An 18,987-nucleotide genomic window follows, 5' to 3' on the forward strand; every position below is an offset into this window, starting at 1 on the left:
AAGGTGTTCTCCACCATAGACCTGAAGGCGGCATACCACCAACTGCCCATTAGAAACAGCAATTGCATTTACACAGCATTTGAGGCAGACGGCAGGCTGTATCAATTTCTGCGACTCCCCTTCGGTGTCACCAATGGAGTGTTCCTGTTTCAGAGAGAAATGGACCGAATAGTAGATGAGTTCCAACTGAAAATGGTGTTCCCCAACTTAGACAACATGACAATCTGTGGCCACACTCAGGAGGATCATGACACGAATTTAAAACGCTTCTTCCAGGCAGCCGAGGAAAGGAACCTAATGTACAACAGGGACAAATGCGTCTTTAGCGCCAGGAAGTTGCCAATCCTGGGCTACATTGAGCAGAATGGGGAAATCAGCCCAGACCCAGCCCGTATGCACCTTCTCCTAGACTTCCCAGTGCCACACACGCTGAAAGCACTAAAAGGTGTTTGGGGCTGTTTGCTTACAACGCCCAATGGGTCTCCAACTATGCCGACAGGGCCCGCCCACTTATAAAAGCCTCAGTTTTCCCACTGTGCCCACCAGCCACCAGAGCATTCAGGGACATTAGGGACCATATTGCTAAAGCTACCATGCGGTCCATAGATGAGCCGATCCCATTTCAAGTAGAAACGGATGCATCCGATGTGGCTCTGGCAGCCACCCTAAACCAAGACAGACGACCGGTGGCCTTTTTCTCACAAACCCTACAAGGGTCAGAAGTAAGACACTCAGCAGTAGATAAGGAGGCCCTAGCCATTGTGGAAGCAGTAAGCCACTGGCGACATTATCTGGTGTGCAAACACTTCACCCTCATCACGGACCAACAGTCCGTGGCTTTTATGTTCGATAATCAGAACAGGGGGAGAATTAAGAATGACAAAATCCTGCGCTGGCGGATAGAATTATCTACATTTAACTACAACATTCTATACCGCCCCGGGAGACTCAACGAGCCCCTGGACGCACCTTCCAGAGGCACTTGTGCCATCCTTAACCATACATCCCAGTTGCAGAACTTGCACAATGAGCTGGGCCACCCAGGGGTCGCTAGATGTTTCACTTCATTAAAATCCAAAACCTCCCATTTTCGGTAGAGGAAGTGAGCTCAGTGAACAAGGGTTGCCCCATCTGTGCGGAATGCAAACCACAATTTTACCAGCCAGACAAAGCCACCCTGATAAAAGCTACCAAACCTTTTGAGCACCTCAGCCTCGATTTTAAAGGCCCGCTCCCATCCAATAATAGAAATGTCTATTTCCTAAATGTAATAGATGAATATTCCCGTTTCCCCTTCGCAATCCCGTGTTCTGATGTATCAGCAACCACTGTTATAAAATGCCTATTTGGGTACCCGGACTACATACACACACAGGGAGCTGCATTCATGAGTGCAGACGTACAGCAGTACCTGCACGAGAGAGGGATTGCCAGAAGCCGCACTACAAGTTACAATCCCAGGGTGGAATGGACAAGTCAAAAGGGAAAATACCACTATCTGGAAAACGGTCCTCTTTACTTTAAAAGCAAAAGACCTGCCTGTTACTAGATTGCAAGAAGTGTTGCCAGAGGCCCTACACTCTATACATTCTTTGTTGTATACTGCCACTAACATGACCCCACATAACCGTATCTTTTCTTTCACAAGGAGAGTTGCGGCAGGCACAGTGCTGTCTAAATGGATGATGACCAGGACTGTTCTCCTCCGGAAGCACTGCAGACCCCACAAAGTGGACCCGCTGGTGGAGCAAGTGGAGTTGAGGCATGCGAACCCTCAATACACCTTTGTCACATTCCCAGATGGAAGAGAAGATTCGGTGGCTGCCATGGATCTCGCCCCGGCCGGATGTGTGAACATCGCAGAGGAAACACAGATGTCTACAGATCAACAAGGAGCACAGCAGCAGTCACTAGAACAGTCGTCCATCGAGTCACCCCAGAGGACTATATCACCCACCCCGGAAATCAGGAATCTGGGTACGCCCACCCCACAAAATATCACCACCCTAGACTTGATGGCAGGACCTAATTCCATACAAGCAGATCCCCAGCCCACATGGCTACTTGGCCATCTAGTACTTCCCACTCCCACACCTCCACCTAGAAAGGCTGAAAGGCAGACCGCACTCCCCACCCCTATACCACTACTGAGGAGGTCCAGAAGCCACAGAAAATTTTGGGCATGAACTTTCAAACAAGGGAAGGAGGATGGGTGGGGGGGGGGGTGGGAATAACAATTTTTTAAGGGGGGGTGAATGTAGTGATATGTAATTATCACCAGGGGTCATCCCGGTGACCTTGTATATAAAGCAGTCCAGAGCTACAGTCTAACCTTCCAGGTTCGTCTTGCAGAGAAACAAGACCTTTTAGTGTACATATTAGTTTATTAAAGCTGTCTTATACTCGCACTGCTGGTGTGGTTATTGTCAGTACAGGAGCCTCACAGACAGATGCTTCCTGTATGACAGAAATATCACCCACAATGTATGTTGTTCCCGAGATGACCGAGGAGTAGAAACAGTCGCCCACCTCTTTGCAGAATGTGGATTTGCTAAATTTGCTAAGAGTGTGTGTAGAAGGATGCATGGGGTCTTGGTCATGGTTTATCTCCAGCAGCAGTGGATTGGAGGACTCTCTGACTTACGGGCTGTCCTGGGACGTACACAGAGTTGCTGGAAGACCATTAACTCGGTGAAAGATGCCCTTTGGTCTGCTTGAAATTTGTTGGTGTTCTATTACACAGAGATGTGGGTGCAGGAATGCTGCCAACAAACAATTCCAGACTGCAGGAGTACATGCTGGGAGACATGCTGAGGCTTGGTGCAGCCATCGCGAGGGCACTGTGGGGAAGTACCACAGTCTAGACTCTAGGCAGTGGCTCTCAACCTTTTTCTTTCCAGTCACATACCAATTTAAGAATTCCCTATGCCATAGGTGGTTTGTGATTAGTAAGGGATTGCTTAAGGTTGAAAGAAAAAGTTTGAAAACCACTGTTTTAATTGTACTTAATTAACTCAGTTTCAGAACTCCAAAGGAAATGGGCCAATGAGAATTTTTCTCAAGCAAAATATTTCAGTACAATTGGGCCAAGAGTAATGATTTTCACACTCACATCCCACCATAAGCAATCCCTTACTAATCACAGAGCACCGATGGCATAGGGATTACTTAAAGTGGGATGGGAGTGGAAAGAAAAAGGTTGAGAACCACTGCTCTAGAATCTTTCCAATTCCAGGCACTGAGAGGCTGAGACTGGAAGTGAAGTCTCTCAAACAGCAGATGAAGAAGGGGGTGGGAGGGGTGGGAGTGGTCACATTAGGTCACAGATAGTTAATGTGTCCATGTTCTGTAACAGAATGTACACATGAATACAACACTACGAATATGAAAAGAACTTGCACTGTACATATTTTCAAAGCTTGCAGAGAGATCTGGACCAGCTTGGAAAATGAGCTGCAAAATAACATATATAATTTATGTGTGAGATGTTGCACTTTTGAAAGGATAAACCAAGGTAGGACATACACAGTAAATGGTCAGGCACTGAGGAGTGCGATAGACAGAGGGATCTGGGAATACAGATACATAATTTGTTGAAAGTGGCATCACAGGTAGACAAGGTTTTAAAGAGAGCTTTTGGCATATTGGCCTTCATAACTCCATAACAGGAGTTGGGATATTATGGTGAAGTTGAACTACACTTTGTTGAAGCCAAATTTGGAGTATTGTGTGCAGTTTTGGTCATCTAACTGCAGGACAGAATATTAATAAGATGGAAGAGGGCAGAGGAGATTTACTGGGATGTTGCCTGCCCTTAAAGAACTGAGATACAGATTAAAAGGTAAGAACTTTATTCTCTGAGCATAGAAGAACAAGGGGAGAATTGATTGAGGTATTTAAAGTTTTGATGGATGTAGCCAGAGGTTTTTTTTTCCACTGAAATAACTAGAGGGCCTGGGTTAAGGGTGAAAGGGGAAAGGTTTAAGGGGAACATTAGTGGAAGTGATCCGTCTCGAATGAGCTGCCAGCTAAGGTGATGAATGATAGTTAGATATTTTTTTATTAATTTTTTTTATTTTTCACACTATTAACCGTATTAATCAAAATATACACGAACATTTCCCTCTTGAATATAGAGTCATTTTCTCCCCTTTTTCCCCCTCCCTTCCCTCCCTCCTTCCCACCCCTCTCCCCACGCACTCAACATTCAATATATACAATACATTAAACCCATTAAACAATGTCATCACACAATAAGAATAAACAAGAAAATTGTGTCATCTACTTTTACACACTGGGTCAGTTCATTTCATCTTCTTCTCATTCTATCATTTTAGGGGGTGGAGGTCTGCGGTAGGACCTCTCTGCTATGTTCCATGTACGGTTCCCAAATTTGTTCAAATACTGTGATGTTATTTCTTAAATGATATGTTATTTTTTCCAATGGAATACATTTATTCATTTCCATGTACCATTGCTGTATTCTCAGGCTATCTTCTGATTTCCAAGTTGACATTATACATTTTTTTGCTACAGCTAAGGCTATCATAATAAATCTTTTTTGTGCTTCATTCTTTACTTCTTATATTCCTTAGAAGGAAGATCTCTGGATTTTTTGGTATGTTGCTTTTTGTGATTTTATTTAATACCTGATTTAGATCTTCCCAAAACTTTTCCACTTTCTCAAATGCCCAAATTGCATGTACTGTTGTTCCCGCTTCCTTCTTACAGTGAAAACATCTATCTGATACTGTTGGATCCCATTTATTTATCTTTTAGGGCATGATATGTGTAACCAATTATATTGTAACCTCATGTTTATTATATTTTTCATAGTTCCAGAGCATAAATTTTCCCATATTTCATTTTTATCTTTAAGTTTAAATCTTTTTCCCACTTTCGTTTGGGTTTGTAGCTTATTTCATCATTTTCCTTATCTTGCAGCTTGATGTACATGTTTGTTATAAATCTTTTAATTATCATTGTGTCTGTAATCACATATTCAAAGCTGCTTCCTTCTGGTAATCTCAGTCTGCTTCCCAATTTGTCCTTTAAGTAGATTTTCAGTTGGTAGTATGCAAACATTGTACCATGAGTTATTCCATATTTGTACTTCATTTGTTCAAATGATAATAAATTATTTCCCAAAAAACAATTTTCTATTCTTTTAATTCCCTTTCTCTCCAATTCTCTAAAGGAAAGGTTATCTATTGTGAAAGGGATTAGTTGATTTTGCATCAATAATAATTTTGGTATTTGGTTATTTGTTTTTTTTTCCTTTCTACGTGAATCTTCTTCCATATGTTGAGTGATAGTTTGATATTTAAGAAGAATTTAGTCAGGTACATGGATGGAAGGGGTATGGAGGCTATGGACTGGGTGAAGGTCAGTGGGATGAGGTAGAATAATAGTTTAACATGAATTAGCAAGGCCAAGGGGGCAGTTCCTGTGCTGTGTTGTTCACTAAAATAAAAGTAGGCCAGTTCAGTTGGATCAGAGATTTCTGGCTCACGCAAAGTCTTTTCTTGGGATAGCAGGTCTCCTGTTAACTATCCCCATGTCTGTGGTGAATCCGTTAATTGTAAAAAGGTTGAAATATCTGCACCAGCTGGTCTTTTGATGCCAGTGCCGTTGACCAGCACAAACCTCCTTTGAGGAAATGGCCATGTGCGGCCTTCCCCAGCTGTTGTGCTCCAAGATGTGGAGGCACAATGAAGTTCCAGGCTTTTAATGAGTGATGATGAAACTCATCAGTATATTTTAATGTCCACTCGTCCATGATCCCAAGTACTTAATCCTTCTGCGAAATTTTGGGAGATTCTGCCAAATGCACCTTTGGCAAGTCACAGCCACAATTTTCCTGGTTCTGAAAGAGCTGAGAGTGAGAACTGGTCCTACATATCCAGCAGTAACAGGGAAACACCCGATGACCAAAATGTCCCAGCCACACTAGTCCCTCCTCCCTACATTTGCCTATACCCCTCCAAAACCATCCTATCCATGTATTTGTCCAAATGTTTTTTTTTAAACATTGCAATAGAACTCTCCTCAGCCACTTCCTAGGGTAACGTGTTCCATAACCCCACTACCTCTGTGTAAAACAAAGATCATGTGGTGGACATGATCCTTATAGAGAACACATCAAGGCAAACATTTATGGCCTAATTAATATTGAGATATTGGCCTTCTTGAATCACTCTAGTCTTTCCGGTGAAGTTACTCCTGCAGTATAGGGAGTTTTTTTGTTGAAGGACGAATGATGCCCTTAAGGAGATCTGTGAAACAGATAGGTTTTTCGGTTATCTTTTTGAAAATCCCAGATTATTAATCATATTTCAATTCCACATGATTTGAACTTCTTGGGAATTTTTAATTTAGTTTCCTTAACTTCCATACGACGACCTTAAGCTTACTACTCATCCAGGTACAACAATGTGAAAGGACCAATGTTTAGAGCCTTTGAATGATCAATACATTGAAATAAAACAGAAGAATAGAATCTTTCATGATTTCAAAGTGTTCCAGAGTTGTTTTTTTTATTCCCAGCACCTCTGAAATGTGTTCACCACTGAAATGTGAAATAAATCTAAGATAAAGTTCAGAAATTGCTGGAAACTTCCAGCGTGTCAAATCCATTTTATTTCAAACTCCCAGCATCTGCGGTTTCTCTGATTTTAAATCATTGTCGAAAACATGAGCCAAGTGCACAGCAAGATCCCAGAAACCACAGTGACAGAGATGCCACGGTGATCTGTTTACCCAGGGATAAACAATGGCCAAGTATCCAAACAGAGCTCCCAGCTTTACTTCGAATTGGTGCTGAGAATGTTTAACAGCTGGCTTAAAAGTGGAGGAAGTATTTTGGTTTGAAAGCATCGTCTGAAAGAAGATACCCACAACTATCCTGCTTCCCAGGGCAGGATCAGCAAAGACCAGAGGACATGTGTACAAAGGGAAGTGAAGGGGAGACAGGGGTAAGTTTGTTCCACAGAGAGTTGTGGGGGCCTGGAATGCCTTGCTGGGGATGGTGGTGGAGGCTGAAGCATTGGGAGCATTTAAGAGACCATTAGACAGGCACATGATTGAAAGAAAAATAGAGGGTTATGGGGTAGGAGTAGGGAGGGTTTAGTATTTTTTTAGGAAGGGATATGTGGGTCAGTACAACACTGAGGGCCGAAGGGTCTGTATTGTGCTGTAATGTTCTATGTTCTCTGGTGTGTTGCTTCTGAACTTATCTAAAGTATCAGCCTTGATGTGTGTGGCTTGGACCCAGTGTGTGAACTAAGGCAGTGGTTGACCACATTTGACAGCTTAACATTCAAAGGTGGCCATTGAAAATGGTTGAGGGAAGTCGAACTCTTCTCACTTCTCTTCTCATGACTGTTGACACAACATGGGAAATCAGGAGTGAAGAAATTGTGGGAAATGGACTACTTTATGTCTCACACACCAACCTTTTTGTTTTCCTATTCAGGCTAGGGGTGACCACCTGCATAATTAGAATGTTGCAGTTCCAACTTTGTCAACATTGATCAAGGAGCCCACTGAGTCACTGTAACTCTCGGAAGAGATTGCTCCCCTGAATTAGCAGGGCATAACTTCAGGTGTTGCTCCAGAACACTGGAGACAGAATCAGAACTGACAGTATGGAGGGAGTACTGACCCATAAGGCCTTCTATTTTGATGTGCCAGACCTGCACAATGCTTTCAGCATTTACTCTTTTGTTTTGGGTTTCCAGTTCCTGCAGTTCTCCACTTTTCGTGAAACTGAGCATCAATTAATGAGAGGAATGGCATCATTCTTAGTGCTGGCAGTGGTTGATGGGATATGGAAAGAGGAAATAGGATTGGAACCAAACAAAATAATCCCCCTCCCTTTACAACCCTGTCAAATATTTCCCAAGATCTAAAGGTGGGCATAGATTTAAAATGCAAGGGGAAAGATTTAAAAGGGACCTGAGGGGCATCTCTTTACACAGGAGGTGGAATCCACTGCCAGATGATGTGATCAAGGTGGGAAAAATGGCAACATTTAAAAGACATGGAGACAGATACATGGTTCAGGGGATATGGGCCGAATGCTGGCACATGGGACAGCATGGAAAAGTTGGGCCAAAGGGTCTGTCTCTGTGCTGTAGAATTCTATGCTTGCTTAATCCCCACTAGCTCCTTGGAGTATGTGGTTCTATTCACTCTAATTACTCAGACAATGTTGCCTTTCCTTCTCTGAGATGCCTGCGGCCTGGCTTGTTACCAGTTTGCTGAATGTCTGTGAATTACGAAAGCCCAGCATAAAGCAAAGGCAAGGTCAGGTGAATATACAAATACTTTAAAATATCATATGATACGATGGAAGTTTCAATGCCTATGATCACCTAGAAATCCAATGGATACCTTGTGACATCAGCACAGACATTATCTTTCTCAGGCAATCCTTGCACTGAAAGTGTGCAACACAATTCCACTTGACACATCCCTTCCAGGTGTATATTTCTCTAAGTATAAATCATTTAAAGTGGCTGGTGGACAGTGCCAATATTTGTCTTTAGCAAGTGATATCAGTGAAAAAGGACCTGTGTTATTTTGGTGTATAAAATGTTACCTGTCTTTGTTCCTATGAAGCAAATCAGACTACTGATTCTCAGGAGAACGGTTACATAATGCGTTACTGTTGCAGCTTCCATGGTACTTAATACAAAGCTCTCTACTGATTCTGAGGAGAACGGTTACATAATGCGCTACTGTTGCAGCTTCCATGGTACTTAATACAAAGCTCCCTACTGATTCTCAGGAGAACGGTTACATAGTGCGCTACTGTTGCAGCTTCCATGGTACAATACAAAGTATCACAGGGAATTTACAGAGAATGTTCAGCTTCTCTGAGTTCACAGCTGCCACCATCAGAAAGGTGAGCCTTTGATTTGGGGTGGAGAGCGTGCAGCTCCATACTTGGGTTTAAGCTAGCTTCATCCCAATCAGCAGGTGAATCCTCCTGCTTTTTCTCCTTACTGTTCCCACCTTCTGGATGTTCTTCCGTGGCACACGTAGGGTTGCAGGAGTCCCTCAGAGCACTGCAGTCTTTGCGGTCTTCTACCCTAACAGAGCAATAGAGAGAGGTCAGTCAAGTTACAGCTCTGCAATGCCTCTATCAGCTGAAGCTCAGAAGCAGGCAGAAAACCTTTGTGATGAGTTGAAAAGGGAAATGATGGGTGCTGAACTTCGAACCAGTGAGGTGCGTCGGAGACTTGTTCCTCTTTCTTGAGTTGTGCAGGAGAAATGCCAAGCTTCTCCCAGTGAAAGTTCGCAGCCATCACTTCAGTCATTCAGCACAGAACAGGGTCTTCGGCCCAACTCGTCCAAGCCAACCAAGTTGGCATTTTGAGTTGGACCCATTTGCCTGCATTCGGTCGATATCCGTCTAAGCCCTTCCCCTCTATACATCTGTCCAATCACCTTCTGCACATTGTAATGTACCCACTTCAAATGGGTACAGGAATGTTTTCTAAATCAATATATAGAGGTACCAATGAGAGAGGATGCAGTACTAGGGAACCAGGCAGGACAGGTGAGTAGGTGAACATTTTGGGGTCCAGGGATCATAATGCTATTAGATTCACGTTAATTATGGATAAGGATAGATTTGGGCCTCAAGTTGAGATGCTAAATTGAAGAAAGGCTCATTATGTGGAAATGAAAATGGATCTAGAAAGCGTGGATTTGGTAAGTTGTTTTCTGGCAAGGATGTGTTCAGTAAGAGGAAAGCCTTCAAAGGCAACATTTTGAGAGTGCAGTTTGCATGTTTCTGTCAGGATTAAAGGCAAAGTTAACAGGAACCTTTGTTTTCAAGGGATATTGATGATCTGGTTAAGAAGAAGGAGAGAGAGGCATACAGCAGGTATAGGGAACAAGGAGCAAATGAGGTATGAGAAGAGCATAGAAAATATAAGAAGGAAATTAGGAAGGCAGAAAGGAGACATGAGGTTGTTTTAGCAGATAATGTGAAGGTAAACCCAAAGGGGTTCTACAAACAAATTAAGGGACAAAATTGGTCTCCTAGAAGATCAGAGTGGTCATCATGTGTGGAGCCTAATGTTTTTTTTTAATCAGTATTTACTCAGGAAACTGGTATAATGTGTAAGGGAAGAAGGGAAACAAATGGTGGTGTCATGGAACATGTACAAATTAAAGAGGAGGAGGTGCTGCTGCCTTACAGTGAATAAAGGTAGATAAATCCCTGAGCCTGACAAGATATTCCCTCAGACCTTGAAGGAAATTAGTGTAGAAATTGTAGGGGCCCTGGCAGAAATATTTAAAAGATCCTTAACCTCAGGGGATGTGCCGGACTTTCCATTATTTAAAAGAGGCTCCAAAAATGAACCAGGAAATTACAGGTCAGTGAGCCTTACATCAGTACTGTAGTAGGTAAATTATTGGAGGGTGTTCTAAGAGATCATGTATACAAGTATTTGGACAGCCAAGGGCTGATTGTCAGCATGGCTTTGTGTATGGGAGATCGTGTTTAACGAATCAGAGTTTTTCGAGGAAGTTACCAAGAAGGTTGATGAAGAAAATGCTGTGGATGTTGTCTACATGGACTTTAATAAGGATTTTGACAAGGTTCCACATGGGAGGTTAGTTCAGAAGGCTTAGACACTAGGTATCCATGGATAACTGGATTCAAAATTGGCTGAATGGGAGAAGACAGATGGTGGTAGTGGATGGTTGCTTCTCAGACTGGAGGCCTGTGACGAGTGGTGTGTCTCAGGGATCAGTGCTGGGGCCATTGTTGTCTATATCAATGATCTGGATGATAATGTGGGAAATTGGATCAGCAAGTTTGCTGCTAACACTAACATTGGAAGTGTGGACAGCAAAGCAGGCTTTCAAAGCTTACAGAGGGATCTGGACCAAATAGAAAAATGGGACAGAAAATGTGAGGTGTTGCACTTTGGATGGACAAACCAAGGTAGGACATACACAGTAAACGGCCGAGCACTGATGTGTGTGGAGGAACAAAGGGATCTGGGAATACAGATACAAAATTCCCTGAAAGTGGCGTTGCAGGTGGACAGAGTTGTAAAGAAAGCTTTTGGCATTTTGGCCTTCATAAATCAATGTATTGAGTACAGGAGTTGGGATGTTATGGTGAGGTTGTATAAGACATTGTTGAGGCCAAATTTGGAGCATTGTGTGAAGTTCTGGTCACCTAACTACAGGAAGGATATCAGTAAGATTGAAAGTGTGCAGAGAAGATTTACTGGGATGTTGTTTGGTCTTCGAGAGTTGAGTTACAGGAAAAGATTAAACAGGTTGGGACTTTATTCCTTGGAGAGTAGAAGAATGAGGGGAGGTTTAATAGAAGTTTACAAAATTATGAGATGTATAGACAGAGTAAATGTGAGTAGGCTCTTTCCACAGAGATAAATACAAGAGGACATGCCTTTAGGGTGAATGGGAAACCTCTTCATTCAGAGTGGTGGGGGTGTGGAATGAGCTGCCATCTAACATGGCAAATGTGGGCTTGATCTTATACTTTAGATACATGGATGGGAGGTCTGGAAGGTAATGTAGGTCCATGGGACTAGTAGAATGATGTTTTGCACAGACTAGAAGATCTTTCCAGATACACACCATCCTCTGAGTGGAAAACATTATCCTTACATCCCTTTTAAATCTCTTCTTTCTCATCTTAAACCTCTGCTGTCTAATTCCTTTTCGACATACACCACGGTAACACCACTAGTGTCTAAACATGGCCCTCAAGCCCATGTTGCCCAATTGTACCCAATTGACCTCCAACCCAGTATGTTTTGATGGATAATCTATCCTGGGAAAAAGATTATAAGCTTTAATTTTATCTATGCCCCTTGTGATTTTATATAAACATCTATGAAACCACCCCTCAGCCTCAGGGAATGAAGAACCAGCCTATCCAAGAAGGTCAGGGTGGTTCACTAGAGGAATGGGCTATCAAGTGTGAATGTGAGAGTCATGTTATCTTCATGTTGGGGAACAGTGCAGAGGTGATGGAGGTGCTGGCAGCAAATGGTGATGATGTAGTTATGAGCAGGATGCTAGGATCGCATCAATGGGCCAACAAATACAGAGAGATATGGGCATGGTGAGTGTGGCAGTGAGTACAATGCGTGGCAGTGAGTACCAGTGACCTAGGCTTGAATCCATTGCTACCTGTAAGGAATTTGTGAGTTTTCCCGGTGTCCAGGTGGGCTTCCTCCAGGTATTCTGGTTTCCTCCCACATTCCAATGCCATACGTAGTAATTAGGTAACATGGGTGTAATTGGGTTACATGGGCCGGTAGGGCCTGTTACCGTGCTGTATCTCTAAGTTTGATTAGAACCAACGAAGCAATCACTGTTGGTTGCAAAGACAATAGCAGGAGATAGGAAAGGAGGAGCGATTGGTGTTACTGGAGTATGTGGGGAAATTGATGAACAGCAAAGTAAGCCATTCAGAAGTAGGAAGAGATTAATCAGTTCAGTGATCAGAGGTGTGAGAGATCAATGTAGGGTGGCAGTGTAGGGAAGACCACTGATGTTGAGTTAACCAGTAGCAAAGGGACATTCACCAGTAGTGGTGTGGGAGGATGAAAAAGGAGGCCTGCCGTGGCCATTAGACACGTGAAGGGAATAATTGGTAAGAAACAAAAAGATAAGATGCGATTATCAGGGAAAGGGTATGGGGGGTGGTGGGTGGGAACAGGGCTGCCTGTTTTCTTTTATAGAACCATAGAACACTGAAGCACAGAAAGCAGGCCACTCAGCCCTTCTAGTCTGTGCCAACCATCATTTCAGTACTCCCGCTGACATGCTCCCATTCTATAATCTTTCAGGCATCCCCACCCATGTACCTGTCCAATTTATTCTTAAAACACAAGATGGAGCCAGTATTCACCACATCAGATGCAGCTCATTCCTCACTCCCACAATTCACCGAGTGAAGAACTTTTCCCTTATGTTCCCCCGAACCTTTCAGCTTAAAACTATGACCTCCCATATTTTTCTCCCCCAATCTGTGGAAAGACCCCACTCACATCCACTCTGTCTATACCTTTTGTAATCCTGTAATTCTCTATCAAATCTCCCCTTATTCATCTTTGCTCCAAGGAATAAAGTCTTAACCTGTTTAATCCTTCCCTGTAACTTAACTCCTGAAGACCTGGCAACATCCTAGTAAATCTTCTCTGCACTCTTTCAATCTTAATGATATCCTTCCTGTAGTTTGGTGACCAGACTGCACATAATATTCCAAATCTGGTCTCACCAATGTCTTAAACAGCTTCAACATAACATCCCAACTCCTCGACTCAATACTTTGATTTATAAAGGCTAAGATGCCAAAAAGCTTTCTTTACAGCCCTGTCCACCTGTGACACCACCTTCAGGAAATAATGTATCTGTTTTCCCAGATCTCTGCTCCTCTGCACTCCTCAGTGCTATTTCATTTACTGTGTATGTTCTACCTTGGTTTGCCCTTCCAAAATGCATCACCTCACACTTGTCTGCATTAAACTCCATCTGCCGTTTTATGGCCCATTCTCCTCGTTTGAAAATTTTCTTCGCTGTTCACAACCCCTCATGTCATTACCAAACTTGCTGATCCAATTCACCACATTATCATTCAGATTATTGGTCCCAACACAGATCCCTGAGGCACACCACTTATCAAAGGCCTCCAGTCTGTGAAGCAACCACTGTTTGTTTTCTCCCATGCAGCCAATTACAAATCCAATTTACAACCTTTCCATGGATACCTAGTTTCATAACCCTCTGAACTAACCTCCCATGTGGGACCTTTTTGTGAGGGTTGGGAATATACAGCTCTTCCTGGCTCCATTTATATCTTATCAATTATATTTTTAAAAAGTAACCTTGTTAATTGTGGTCTGATAATGGTGGGACACCAAGAACAATCCCACTGTGTTCCCAAGTGCTTCACCACCGGATTGACACACCCTCCACTCATCTTGAACCCACCCAGCTCTGCATTGTGCCCCCCAAGCAAAGAAGATCCAAATGATTGCTCAGACCTTTACATCGGAGCAGGAGTCGGCCATCTGGCGCCCTGACCCTGCTCAGCCTTTCAACAAGCTCATGGCTGATCTGGTCGTGGACTTAGTTCCAGGTGCTGTCTCTTCCCCACAATTCTTAATTCCCATATCTATCTGTGTCTTAAAGAGGTAGCCTCTCCTGCTTCAGAGATCTGACAATTTCCTCACACCACAATACTTGTGGACCCTGTCTGAAAACTGGAATCATTATGGTTTGAATATGAGGAAGATCTCCTGTTCAAATTTGGTCACAGTTGCTGGCTGGCAATTTTTTTATTTCAGAAATCTAACCATTTTTTTGCTTTCTGATGATGACTTACTGGTAGCCATACCCATTCCCATTCAGTTCAGCTCTTCTTTTCTTTGACCTGAAACATTGACTTTGTTTCTCTCTGCAGAGGTGCTGGCTGACCCACGGAATGTTTCCAGCCGTTCAAAATTCCAGCTCCTCAGGTTTTTTTATAATTTTCAATTCCATCCTTGTTCATGTTTTGGGATTTGGATGTCACACTCAAGGCCAGACGTACTATCCCTCCCTAAATCCCCTTGGGACAGTTGTGATGAGCAATCCTTCTCTTGAAGGCACTCCTGCGGAATTGTGGGATAGTGAGTTCCAGGATGTCAGCAGCTGATTTATAGGGTTAGGACTTGATTTGCCAGAGTGTCAGAGAATGAGGGAAGATTTGATTGAGGTCTACAAAATCATGAGGGGCATAGATATGGTCAATGCAGGCAGGAATTTTCCACTGAGGGGACATGGGTTGAGGATGTAAGGTGAAATGTTTCAGGTTGACGTCTTCACCCAGAGAGTGGTGAGAGTGTGGAACGAACTGCCTGCTGAGGTGGTGGATGTGGGTTTGATTTTGACATTTAAAAAAGATTGGCTAGGTCCATGGATGGGAGGGGTACGGAAAGCTATGGTCAATGGGACTATGCAGAATAAATAGTTTGGCATGGATGAGATGGGCTGAAGGGCCTATTTCTGTGCTGTAGGTTCTATGATTTGAACCTACTTTTAAAGATGTAGCAACAATATATCTCTAAATCAGTCTGGGATATAACTTAGAAGAAAAACAGCAAATGGCAGATGCCCTGGTGTCTGCTGTGCCACCCTTGTTTGGAGAGGCCTTGTGTTTTGGAGGTAATGATGGAGTACTAAGGACAGTTAGAGCATTTTTTATTTTATGTTATTGTAGACGATTCACACTGTGCCAGTTGAGGGCGGTGGAAACCAGTGACAATCAGGTGAAGGTAGTCCTCTGGAATAGCTCCTATTGTCTCACCAAATGTACCACTTGTGATCAAGACCAACTTTCACTCCACAGATACCAGCACGAAACCAGAAGTGTCTTGGAAGCCATCTTTCCATATGGATCATCGATGCTGTAATCTGTTACAGGAAACAAACACATTTTATGGTTCCAATGAAAGATATTTGACCTGAAACATTAACTCTATTTCTCTTTCCGCAAGTCTGCCTAACATGCTGTGTTTGTCGTATTACTGGTTTTTATTTCAGATTTTCGGCATCTGCAAGTTTTTTTAAATTTTTCAAATGTCATTGCACCTCTGGTTGCAAAACACTTGACAAAAAAAAAACCCTTCATTCATGTTTTTATACATTTACTGAATCTTGGAGTGCAAGTCAGGAATACATGCCAATGTATTAAACTGAGATTCAGCTACAGCACTCTTGCCTGTGCCACCAAGTCTCGGGAAGAAATGCAAAAAAACACAAAGGAGGAACAAAGGGATGAAGGGAGGACACAGCAAAGGAAACGTATGAGGGATATCGTGAAAACCCTCGTAACCTAATGTGAATTCCCTGAAAACAGGTGCAGGCTGATATTTCATAAAATAATGAAGACATAACAAACTTATTGCATTATTCTTTTTGTCCATCTTCAACTGGATAAGGTTCTCTTAGATTGAAAACAAAATCAACAGCTGATTCACAGACACATGTCAGCACATTGACTTCTCCAGGAATTTGTGGAAGTTTGGAAACCCTGGCAAATTTCTGCAGAGGTGTGGTGGAAAGTATGCTGACTGGCTGCATCACGGTCTTGTACGGGGACACCCATACCCCTGAGCAGAAAGCCCAGCAAAAGGTAGTGAACATCCCCGGGATGTCACAAGCAAAACTCTCCCCTCCATCGAGAACATCTATGGGGAACGCTGCTGTCAGAGAGCAACTGCGATCGTCAAGGATCTGCACCACCCAGCACACGCTGCTGCCATCCGGAAAGAAGTCTAGGTGCCACAAGACTCACACCCCAAGGTTTGGAGCAGCTGTTCCACCTTCACCAACAGACTCCTCAACAACAAACTTAATCAGGGACTCACTTAAGGATTCTTACTTGTGCACTTTTGTGACTTTTTCTCTATGTTTTGCAGCCAGTTTGCTTACATTTCTTTATTTGTTTACAATATATATGTATCTTCTTGAGTACAGTATTTTGCACTATCAGTAAGTGGTAATTAACCACATAATAATAACCATATAACAATTACAGCACAGACACCAGCCAGTTTGGCCCTTCTAGTCCATCCTGAACACTTTTTCCCACCTAGTCCCATTGACCCACACCAGGCCCATAACCTTCCACACCTCTCTCGACCATAGACCTATCCAACTTTTCCTTCAATATTAAAATCGAACCCACATCTACCACTTCAACCAAAAGCTCATTCCACACTCCCACCACACTCTGAGTGAAGAAATTACCCCTCAAGATTCCCTAAACTTTTCCCCTTCAATCTCAATTTATGTCCTCTTGTTTCAATCTCCCCCACTCTCAATGGAAAATTCCTGTCCACATTTTCTCTATCTGTCCCCTTTATAATTTTAAATGCCTCTATCAAATCACCCCTCGATCTTCTACACTCCAGGGAATAAAGTCTCAGCCTGCTCAACCTTTCCCCGTAACTCAAACTCTGAAACCTTGGCAACTTTCTCGTAAATCTCCTCTGGACTCTCTCTAAACTGTTTATATCCTTCTTGTAATTCAGCGACCAAAACTGCACACGATATTCCAAATTTAGCCTCACCAATGCCTTATACAATATCAACATGACATCCCAATTCCTGTATTCAATACTCTGATTTATGAAGGCCAACGTCTACATGTGACTCCACTTTCAGGGAATTATATGCCAGAATTCCTGACTGCTCTCCTCAATTGTCTATCATTTATGAGTATGGCCTTCGCTGATTATTCCTACCAAAATGTAGAACCTCACATTTATCAGTTTTAAACTCCATCTGCCATATTTCTGCACACTCTTCTAACTGTCCTTTGAAAACCTTCTTTACATTCCACAACACCACCAATCTTCGTATCATCTGCATACTTACTAACCCAATTTACCATCCTATCATCTAAATCACCTGTTGTCAAACTGCCCCCCTAAACACATTCCATCTTAAGTTTTCCCTATGCTATAAGTGCTCTGAGATTAGTCAGGGATTGCTTAAGTTGGGATGTGAATGGGAAGGGAAGGTTAAGAACCACTGCTCTAGATCCAATTATAACTGACATATTTTGCTTGAGAAAAATTGTCATTAGCCCATTTCCTTTGGAGTTATGAAACTGTGCAGATAATGAATCAATTAGGTTCAATTAAAACAGTAGTTTTCAAATTTTTTCTTTCCACCCACATACCACCTTAAGTGATCCCTTACTAATCACTAATGGCATAGGGATTACTTAAAGTGGAATGTAAGTTTAGGGGGCAGTTTGAAACCACTGATCTAGATCATTAATATATATGACAAATAACAATGGACCCAGTACTGATTCCTGAGGCACTTCACTAGTCACCGGCCTTCAATTTGACAAACCATTTTCCACCACTACTCTCTGCCATATCATATCCAACCATTGTTGAATCCATTTCGCTACTTCAACATTAATACCTAATGACTGAACCTTCTTAACTAACCTCTTATGTGGAACCTTATCAAAGGCCTTACTAAACTCCATATAAGCCTTCCCCTCGTCCACCTTCTTAGTAACCTCCTCGAAAAATTCTATAAGATTTGTTAAACATGATCTATCATGTACAAAACCATGTTGACTACTCCTAATTTATCCCTGTCTATCCAAATAATTATATGTACCATCTCTAAGAACACTCTCCATTAATTTACTCACCGCCAACATCACACTCACAGGCCTATAATTAGCAGGTTTACTTTTGAAGCCTTTTTTAAACAACAGTGGAACAACATGAGCTTCCCACCAATCCACTGGCACCTCCCCCGTGGCCAGTGATATTTTAAATATTTCTGTCAGAGCCCCTGCTATTTTTACACTAACCTCCCCCAATGTCCTGGGGAATATCTTGTCAGGACCCGGAGATTTATCCACCTTGATTCTCTGTAAATTAGCCAGTACTACCTCCTCATTAATCTGTATATTATCCATGACTCAATACTAGTTTTCCTTACTTCACCTGACTCAATATTCCATTTCTTAGTGAATACTGAAGAAAAATATAATTTAAAATTTCCCCCATCTCTTCACTCCTCACACACCCGACCCCTTTGATCCTCAAGGGGCCTAATTTTATCCCTCACTATTCTTTTACTTTTAATGTACCTGTAGAAACCCTTTGGATTTATTTTACCTAACCTGCCAAAGCAGCCCCATATCTCCTTTTAACTTTTCGAATTTTTTTTACACTCCTTAAATTCCTCGAGCACCTCATCTCTTCCCTGCTGTCTATACCTCTTGTACACATCCCTCTTCCTCCGAAGCAAATTCCCAATATTCCTTGAAAACCAAAGCTCCCTCTATTTTCTAACCTTTCCTTTAATCCTCACGGGGACATATCAACTCTGATATATCCTCCATTTATCTGTTACATCCTTCCCAGAAAATAAATTCTCCCAACCCACCTCTTCTAAATCCTT

At 42.5% G+C, this 18,987-nt stretch overlaps 1 protein-coding gene across 3 annotated transcripts in view; it reads right to left on the bottom strand.

Moving 5' to 3' along the window:
- Positions 1 to 6,597: 6,597 nt before the first annotated feature.
- The window catches only part of LOC138759108 (transient receptor potential cation channel subfamily V member 6-like), a 66,677-nt gene continuing 54,287 nt past the window's right edge, over positions 6,598 to 18,987 (bottom strand). For all 3 annotated transcript variants that reach the window (XM_069929019.1, XM_069929018.1, XM_069929017.1), the window contains 2 exons: positions 15,353 to 15,459; positions 6,598 to 9,095 (listed from right to left, as the gene is read on the bottom strand). In XM_069929019.1, the coding sequence (XP_069785120.1) occupies positions 8,858 to 9,095; positions 15,353 to 15,459 (345 nt within the window). In that variant the 3' untranslated portion in view covers positions 6,598 to 8,857. The remainder of the gene's footprint in view (positions 9,096 to 15,352; positions 15,460 to 18,987) is intronic.

This window comes from Narcine bancroftii, chromosome 3, assembly GCF_036971445.1.
Source record: "Narcine bancroftii isolate sNarBan1 chromosome 3, sNarBan1.hap1, whole genome shotgun sequence".
NCBI classification, from domain to species: domain Eukaryota; kingdom Metazoa; phylum Chordata; class Chondrichthyes; order Torpediniformes; family Narcinidae; genus Narcine; species Narcine bancroftii.